The 9714-nt window shown below is 36.1% G+C and overlaps 1 protein-coding gene and 1 long non-coding RNA gene across 2 annotated transcripts; both read right to left on the bottom strand.

The window, feature by feature from the left end:
- Window positions 1-2855: 2855 nt before the first annotated feature.
- Window positions 2856-5178, bottom strand: LOC107573510 (uncharacterized). The gene is made up of 4 exons (XR_001607515.1): window positions 5072-5178; window positions 4881-4973; window positions 3172-3231; window positions 2856-3046 (listed from the first exon to the last, which is right to left on the bottom strand). It is a non-coding gene; the product is annotated as an uncharacterized lncRNA (long non-coding RNA).
- Window positions 5179-5330: 152 nt separating this feature from the next.
- On the bottom strand, window positions 5331-9300 carry LOC107573506 (scavenger receptor cysteine-rich type 1 protein M130-like). Its single transcript, XM_016259943.1, has 6 exons — window positions 9235-9300; window positions 7652-7815; window positions 7012-7326; window positions 6202-6516; window positions 5626-5949; window positions 5331-5491 (listed from the first exon to the last, which is right to left on the bottom strand). Exons 2-6 carry the CDS (start codon window positions 7707-7709, stop codon window positions 5331-5333), a joined length of 1173 nt encoding a protein of 390 aa, XP_016115429.1. The 5' UTR covers window positions 7710-7815; window positions 9235-9300.
- Window positions 9301-9714: the final 414 nt, after the last annotated feature.

Below are 9714 nucleotides of genomic sequence, written 5' to 3'. Positions count from 1 at the left end.
TTCTTGTATTCCCATTTGTAAAATAGCTTAATTAATTGTTGTAGGCTAACCCGATCTCATGATGAAGGTGCTTATAGCTCGATTTTCTGTTTCTATTTGGCATAATATTTATATGTAAAAATTGACTTTGGCGTGCAAAAGATAGATTCATAATTGATGGCATGGCTGGTTCAGTCGAAAGAAATACGGGACACATATAGCTACTAACTGCTGAAATGTTTGCAAGGCAAATCTCAGGTCAGTCTGAGCGCTCATGGTACACAGCCTTGAACATGCCTTCAGCCATACATACTGCAGGCGCCACTGACAGTAAGTTCAGCAGTACAGCAGGTAAGTAGGCCTACAGCAGCATGCAGGAAATGGTTGAGTATTCTTTTAGGTTCAAAATATCTTTATTGTAGCCCAATGCTTGTAATGTCCATTTATAGTCTTTACACAGAGCCTTGGCTCCTTAAATGTTTAAAAAACAGCTAATTTCAAGACGTGATGTCACGTCTGGTCGTCACGTGGGTCACCCGCAGTGTAAGACGCTCAAGACGTTCGGTTTGACGTTCGATCGGTCGTTGATTTTGGCACGGAGTGCGCGCCATAGTTTTTATATTTTATATATTTAAAGTGAGTTTTTTGGGCAGTGTAGAGTAGGGCTTGTTGTTTGTCATTTCTCCGATCACAAATGCAGACATGGTTTTATGTTTACGCGGCGCGATGCAACGCAACCGTAAAAAGACAGCATAAGTCATTATAATCCATAATTATGTCCCCACTGGATGCAACGAATGCCTCGTTTATAATGGGTTTTCATGTTTTTGAATCATCGCTCCGGCCTGACGGGGCATCATCACAATATGGTGAGGGGCGTAACATTTCCGTCTCACGCTTGAGGTATTCGGCCAATCACAACATACTGGATAGCTGGCCAATCACAGCACACCTCGCTTTTTTAGAACGATGAGCTTTGTAAAAATCGACGCGTTTCAGAAAGGCGGGGCATAGAGGAGAAACAATAATGTACAGTATGTGGAAAATAATGTGTTGTTTTAAACTTAAACCGCATAAACACATTTCATTACCAAATACACAAAATAATGTTATTTTTAGCAGCATCATATGACCCCTTTAATTATAAAACATTCAACTGATAATTTGTGTGGTTTTAAACAGACAAGTTGTGTAACTGGTGTCGAACCCTATAAAAGACAGCTGTGACAAATGTTTGTCTCAGACTGTGCGATGGCTTATCTCGCGTTATTTGAAGATTTGGCAAACAATGCGCTCCGTAGAGAACGCATTTACAAAAACCACATGTGGGATTTATCAACAATGATTGCTTGAGCTCAAGTTAAAAAATATAGATGTGAATCATTACCCTAATTTTTTTTTATTGGATGAATTAAAAAAAAATTCAGTGTTCTTAAAGCATTAATCTCACAACATTTTCATATATATTTTTTTAACGCTTAAGCTTTCACATTTTTAAAAGTTTTAAATAATTGTTAAAAGTGCTAAATAAGTAAATATATCTTCAAATTTATGTATTGAAAGATAAATACTGAGTAGATACTGATTAAGACAGTTTGGTAATTTTTTACAACAGGATTTCCCATTTTCATTTAGTTTATCTTGATGTTCTAAAATAACTAACACTAAAACTGAAATAAAATGTAATAACTATACAGAAAATCAACTAAACTAATAAAAACAACTGAAAATGACAGCAGAAAATATAAAAATAATTCAATATATTAACAAAAACTATAATAGCACATGAATGATACTAAAATAACATTGCTTTACAATAAAGTGTCAGTGTAAGATGTATACGATAGGGCTGAAACGATTAGTCGACATAATCGACAACGTAGGCAATAAAAAATGGTCAATATTTTTGTTGTCGAGTAGTCGTGTGATCTCATGTGACCTAATGTAAGAGCCTGCAATAATGCGGTTTGACAAGTGTGGCGCTGTAGCGCAAGACTAAAGTGATATCTTGGTTTGCAGAGATCAAAGCTTGATCTAGCTCAGGACTGTTTTGATTATCATAAACCTCAAACCTGTAATGTATTTTAAGAGAGATTATGTTGTGAACAAAATAGTTTATCCAAAAATAAAACTTACCTCTTACCTTTATTTTGTTTCTTATTCATATGACATAAAAGCAGATGTCAGGATGTCATTCAGTTACTTTTTTATTTAGCTAATGAAATGGTGAATGAGAGAGTTTCTCTGTCATCTCATTTTGTGTGCCAAATATATTACGATGGGGGGTGGGGGGGTTATGGGGGGCCCCTCTTTTGAAAATCTGCTTAGGGCCCGTAAAATGCTAGGGCCGACCCTTTGTGTGTGTGTGTGTGTGTGTGTGTGTGTGTGTGTGAGATAATTTCGTATTGCTTAATATATCCTCCATGTAATTTCATTGTAAGGAAAACCCTCAGCTCAGCAGGTGGAAAAAAAACAAACAAGGATCAGCCCAACCTTAACCTGCAGATGGAGCTATTTCTGCAAAAGATTGAAGCTCAATGCAAATAATCAGCCACAAAATGAGACTAGAAACGCTTTGAAGTCATTTAAAGCATTTTAAAGTTGAAGTGCACCATCACACAGTAAACTCTGCAGTTGGGACAGGTGTATAAATGTGTGATTTTTTTTTTTATTATTATCACATTTTACATGAAGTGTGCAATAAATCTTTGTAATCTATTTTTGATTTCCACTAACTGCTCTTTAAAAAATGTGGTAAATGGACTGAATGAATTATATAATTTGCTTATTTTGTTTAATAAGTAAAAAGCATTTATATCAGAATAAAAATAATAAGCTAAATACTGAAATGCACAAATACTAAAATTTGTTGTTACCAAATTTTGCAAAGCATGAAAATTTGTATTAAAAAAAAAATGAAATAACATACAAAGGCACTGATGCATTAGTAGCAATATGAGAAAGTCCCAATAGCTCCAGTAACTAATATGATTTCATGAACAGAGATAGTGGGTGAGTCATATGGCCCCTCCCTCTTTATTTGACTCCTCCCCCACATCATCATAATCTGTTTTTAAAAACAAAAGCAAATTCACATTTTTCATTGTTAGAATTTCATCTAGATTTAGTTTAAATGAGAAATGTAAACATTATAAGGATATAGTTATAAAGTATAAGGTGACAATAACCTACCTAGGTTTTTCCCATCTTCATTGCTGTTCTTCACATCATCATACTCCTCCTGATCTCCCTCTGATACACATGCAAAACAAAACCTCACATTGCAATTTGTAATATAGCTTGTCATGTCATAGACATCTCGAGACTATTGGATAAAACCTGATAAAGCCATGATGATTCATTAATTGTAACGTAATCATAGAAATATATAACAACTATTTATTATGTAATATGTAAAAAACCAGAGTGAATCTATTTAGACAGACTGTAAACCAAGTTTTGTTTTGTTTTCATTTTCAATAAGGTATATGTCGAACGTCACCTGACCAAACCCGGAAAACAGGTCTCATTGCTTCCGCTTGTCGGAGAACGTACTAACAGCCATAATAGATAATAGCGATATCTATGGACTTTTAAGATAATCGGTTAAACTAGCTAGCTGTTTTTATTGTTGACGTTTAATTAATTGTTTTTATATAAATGTTAGTGAAAAGTGAAAAAACTTTTAGATATCATTGGTTATGATAATCTTTGGTATCTACTTTGAAGGCACCTTGAGTAAAACGGCTTCATATTTAACGAAGCATATGCAAAACGCTTGAACCAGAAGCGGCGAGACCCGGTTAACAGAATACGGAATCTGTTGCGCATAACCCCTATACAGTACAAACGTTACTGTCGCTCGTCAGTGGCAGCTGTCATAGTTGCTGTGCGATAAGTGCAATCCTCCATAGACCATCCCATTTAAGAATTCTCAGTTTGACCTTCACTCACTTCGAAGGCCAAAATCTGGTTTTGATCTTGTAGGTGGGCTTTTTGCCTTAAAAGTTTCACTATTTTTAGACCATGAGCTCTTTTTTTTATTTTACTGCACTGCGTCTTGCTTTTTTAAAAGCTCAAATTCATTCTGTGTGATCAACCCCTGTTTATTCAGCTCACTGCATTTCAGAGATAATTCACACTGCAACAACATACGATGACGATCATCAGATCATATTCAGTCCATGGAAACAATGAAAACTAATGGCAACAGATACTGACAGGGAGACTCAGTGATCCAACAAAACCTGACAAGTGTGCCTGTTACGTTGGTTGGCATCTGTCAGTGCAGTTTAAACTCATTTTATGTGACTGGCCTTTTTTATAGCAACTGTTGAACAGTCAGAAGTTTTCAATAAACTGCATTGACTCAAAGAGCTGATGCAATCGTTCGTATCATATTTTAACTTATTTAAAAATACATTGTGTTTGGGGAACTAAGTTAGTTCTTTATCTTTTCCAACTCAAATGCACCTAATATGAAACTGCTTATCACTATCGAAAATTTCACACAGGAAGAAACTTTCACTGGCACACACACAAACATGCAGCTTTGTGGTTTGGAGCCTGACTCATCTACAAATTCATCTGATTACACAAACATAAAGATAAACAGTTGCACCCATCTGACATTCTCAGTTCAGAGACTTTAATTGAAATATTGAAATGTTACGTTTTGTATGATTAAAATTGACAAGGTAGATGTGAATGATAGAAAAAGCTTTAATTCTACAGTGGATCAGATCTGTATCACTGAAGTCTCCCATCATTTAATCTCATTTGACTGGAGTCCCAAAGTTTAATTTACTTTGATAGCCTTTTCTCGCAACGGTTTTCATAATTTTTAAACACATAAATCGTAAAATAATTAAAGCTTTTAACATTCTTCCATGATGCCTCACCCTGCTGAGTGAAGTAATGTTGTCTGTGATGAATCTCGTGATAAATGGCCTCAGTGTGTGTCCTGTGTAGTTCTGTGTACCAGTCAGAGAGAGCTGTGAGTGCAAACAGACAAACCTGCTGTCAGTTCACAACACATGACTGATCACACACTGAATAAGACACAATATGACAGTCTCTGGATCTCACCTACCTCTCCTCATCACTCTCTTTCGCTGAATCAATATAAGCAGTGGCACTAAGAGCAGTAAAAGCACAACTCCCAGTACAATCACAAGCACTGGGGGGACAGAGAGAGACCCTGCTAAAACATGAAGAGAACTGAACATTAGGATACAAGGGACATAACATCTTTCAGTGAAACATATCAGTGTGAAAACATATAATTTAAGCCACACAAATCATTTTATGCTCTTTCCATCAGCTAAGTGTAGCTTTTCTTAAACATTTGTTTACTCACGACATATAATCATTGTGTTTAAAGAAACATCCTGACAGATCAGACTTGCTGTGTCGCCGTCCATCTGGTTCCAGCACACATTACCCCAGGATCCATTGTAGAAAACCTCCACATTCCCTTCACAGCCCTCACTTAACCTGATCTCTTTAAACTCTAGATGAAAATGTAAAATATAATTTTAAAATACAAAAATTGAAAAACCTGGGCATTATGGATTTGTGAATGTGTTCAAACACATTATTGATCACGAACAACTGAAAAATCTGTCCAGATGTTGTTTTTCTCACCAAGGCAGGTGATTGACAGCTGTTGTGTGGAGCTGCAGTTGAGAGTTTGTGGAGAGCTGCAGTTCCCCAGATGAACTTCACTCCCAGAGCACTGGAAGCCCGTCACACACTCATGACTGTGTTCAGGACTGGATGAAGAGGAGCCGTAGAAGTTCAGCACAGAGCCACAGCCCAGCTGTCTGCAGACCACAGAGGATTCAGTGAGACTCCGGGAGTCCAGCAGAACTCTCCTCCAGACCTGCTGGATGAAAACCTCCACCTCCCCCTCACACTGTCTCTCTCCAGACAACCGCACCAGACCATCATGAAGAGCCAGAGAGGAATCTGAGTGAAAGATCTGATATTTTACTGAAATACTGCTAAAGTTAAGTTAATACTGCTTTAAATACTGTTAAAGACCACAGAGGAACATTTATGTAAAATATGCTTTATATCAATACTACATTTTATATAAGTAAATTTGAAACTTAAATGACACAAGCATTAATCTTCAGTCTAAAATGTATATGGAATAAATATTGTATTTTGGAAATGATTAAGTCTTCCAGTCAGTAAATAACAGTAATACGGACTCACTAGAGCAGATGACTCCAACATCTCGTCTATGAGAACATTCAGCTCGACTCCATGAAGAGATGGAACATTCTGAGAGTTTAGTTTCATTACCGTCACAATCAAACACATCAGCCCTTTGGAGATCACTTCCCTCTCCAAACCAGTCTGATCCCACAACAGACACAGCAATCCCACAATTCAGCTGTCTACAGAGGACACTGGCAGCTCTCACATCCCAGCATGCATCACACACTGTGCCCCATTTACTTAAGTACTGATGTTCGACTCGACCAGAACAGATGTCAGGGCCGTTTACCAGTCTGAGATCAGTGTAACCTGGACAGACAACACAGTTCTTACTGAAATCAAATACAAAAAAAATTATAAAAAATAAAAAAACAAGAGAACAGAGATAATCTGAGTAATTCTGTGTTCTAATCTCTGATTTCTCATATCCCAGCATGCATCACACACTGTGCCCCATTTACTTAAGTACTGATGTTCGACTCGACCAGAACAGATGTCAGGGCCGTTTACCAGTCTGAGATCAGTGTAACCTGGACAGACAACACAGTTCTTACTGAAATCAAATACAAAAAAAATTATAAAAAATAAAAAAACAAGAGAACAGAGATAATCTGAGTAATTCTGTGTTCTAATCTCTGATTAATATGGTCAAATATGTCAGAGTGTGGTATTGAGCAATCTAATTAGTTTTAGATATCAATGTAACAAAATGTGTGATGCTAATTAATTCATTATTGAGATAAACATCAGTTCCTTTAAATATTTTTTTATAATAAAACATTTAAAGAAATTAGACTGTCTTACCTAAGCATGTGACTCCAGCATCTTCATCATGATCACAGTCACTAACACCCCATCCTCTTGATGCACAGTTCCTCAGTGTAGACTCTGATCCAGTACAGGCCACATCATCCATCCAGATTGGTCCTGATCCTGGTCCAAAGTGAGCATCACCCAGAGCCTCTACAGCCTCTCCACATCCCAGCTCTCTACACACCACTTTAGCATCAGTCATATCCCAGTCATCATCACACACTATTCCCCACTGACCATTATGATGAACCTCCACTCTACCACTGCAGGGACTGTTACCACCAACCAACCTAACAGTCTCAAAATCTGTACAAAGAAGATAGAAAGGTATTTAACCATCTACAAGAAGAATATTGCAATGTTGAGAAACATAAGATATAAAAGTTAGTAAATACAAATATATATATGTACTTCAAGATAGACGAGAGATATATACAAATAATCCTTTTATTAAATTGTTATCCTGTAAAAGCTCAAATTTAACTGACAATTAATGAACTATTGTCATGAGATATAGTTTGTAGATACTACACAGGCATCTATTCAGTTTCTAGTGATATAAGGCCAACATAGATAAACTTCTCATTTAAACAAGTATAATTTCACCTCTTACTGTCTATTTTGTACTTACCAGATGTGGTTAGAGTGAATATGGAGGAGAATAAAACGAGTGTCAGGCATCCCTCCATCTTCTTCTGCTCGTCTCACCGTCTATTTGACCGTTAGCACAAGTTCCACAAGTTCCCAAGCTCTGCTCCCTCAAACACACTGAAGAAACTGGCTCCTGTCAGCCCCCTAAAGAGAGAGAGAGACTCACAGCTGCCAATGACACTCACTGATACCTTATTAGACAGAACAGAGGAAATCATCAAACACAATCAGTGACAAATCAGAGAGCAGCATTTTTATTTTCTCCATATATATCAATAAAGTGTGAGCGCTGATGAGCGGGACTCCTCCTCCAGTGTGAAGAGACACTTCACTGAGGACAGACTCGTGTCAGTCATAAGTCAGTGTGGAGATAAATTCACACTAAACTTAGAGCAGATTGACACAGAAACACTGCAGCTTATATTCAGCATCAAAACCTGAACCTGAACACAGCAGATACAAGCACTGATGACTGACTGCTCACTTACTGAAACTTCATTTCACAGACAGATGCTATAAATATATAAATTATAGTCAATTTAACATTTGATAATTATTTTCATTAAAAGAACTACATTGTATCCATAATATTAAGTGGATTTTACTAGTGTTATGATGTTCTAACCAAGAACACAATAAATAGCATGCTGATACTAGACTTTATGTGTACAACAAATAGAGGGCTATTTAGACAAAATTTGTAAATAAACATTGTTTTCTGATCCAAAGATATTCTTTTGGCATCATATCAAGGCTTTTGTGGGTGGGAGTCATACTGCTTTGAGTAATTCATCCAGCAGATGGGAGCAAAGCACTTATTTTAAAAACGAGCAAACAAGAGTCTTGTGTCACCACATGAGGGAGCCTCTCACTGGTGAACATTTTATCTGGACATAAATTGTTAATTTCTCTAATCATAAAAACTATAAAACTTCTTGGATTTTTTAAATGAAAAAAAAGAACATGATTTTTTTGTGTTAAAATCTTTCCCTAGAACAACAAACTTACAAAGGGGGCTGCAGCACGACTTAAAACAATTTGAATATATTAATATAATTTATAATACCGGTAATAATAATAAATATGAATAAAAATATGAATAAGAAAAATCATCATCATCATTAATATGATGATAAATATGATTAAATACATTTTATTTTACATTAGATTAATATTATTGCAATAGTATTTAGTTTAAATAATATAATATAATAAGAGGGGAATTTACAGGTTTTCCATCTTTTTTATCTCTTGCCTGTTTGTAGCATATATACTGTGGGTATAGAAAAGAATCCCCCCCAAAACACAAAGCCATTTGACTTTCATCTGTGATCAGCTGTGGTCATTTTGATTAGCTCAGCATGAAAAGAGCTTTCCTGGAGCATTTCAGTCCTTGTTTCTATTTGTACAAACCGCTGCACATTCATGTAATTCTGAATTTTACAGACACAAGTTGACAGACATTTGGATGTGGATAGTACGATACATTTGGAACATTTATCAAGTTCAAGGATAATTGTGCATGCATTTGTTAGTAAATTTGAGACTCATTTCATCCCATACTTCTGTGTCACTATAGAAACGTCCTGTTCTGACCTCCAGCTGAACAAGTTCCTCCTCCTCTCCGAGAATTAACGGTCTCTCTCCACAAACTTAATTTACTGGATTTAATGAAACAAGTTAATACTAACATTATTGTAGCCACAGACCTGGAAGAGTAAAATACTTGTTTTATTGTTCAGGTAAGAGCTGTAATTCTGTATTTTCATTATACCAATTTCTCACTATAAGAACTTCGTTTGCATGTCATTTTAGTTTGAAGCTTCATGAATCCAGTATTTCATGTATTTAGTTTAATGTCACAAATTATACAGAGCACTGGCATTCAACTTCTATTACTAAACATAGAGGAGCATGATGTGCGTCAACCTTATCTGTCTGTCAACCAAGTTCAGCAGAATCATTTTAACTGGTTTATGCTTAAATATAAATCGAAAATACTTGATAACCCCTCTTACAAACCTTAGCCAGTTCAACTTCTGT

Source organism: Sinocyclocheilus grahami, unplaced genomic scaffold (genome assembly GCF_001515645.1).
Source record: "Sinocyclocheilus grahami isolate Dianchi unplaced genomic scaffold, SAMN03320097.WGS_v1.1 scaffold1963.1, whole genome shotgun sequence".
NCBI lineage: Eukaryota > Metazoa > Chordata > Actinopteri > Cypriniformes > Cyprinidae > Sinocyclocheilus > Sinocyclocheilus grahami.
This window is presented reverse-complemented; position numbering and strand designations above follow the sequence as displayed.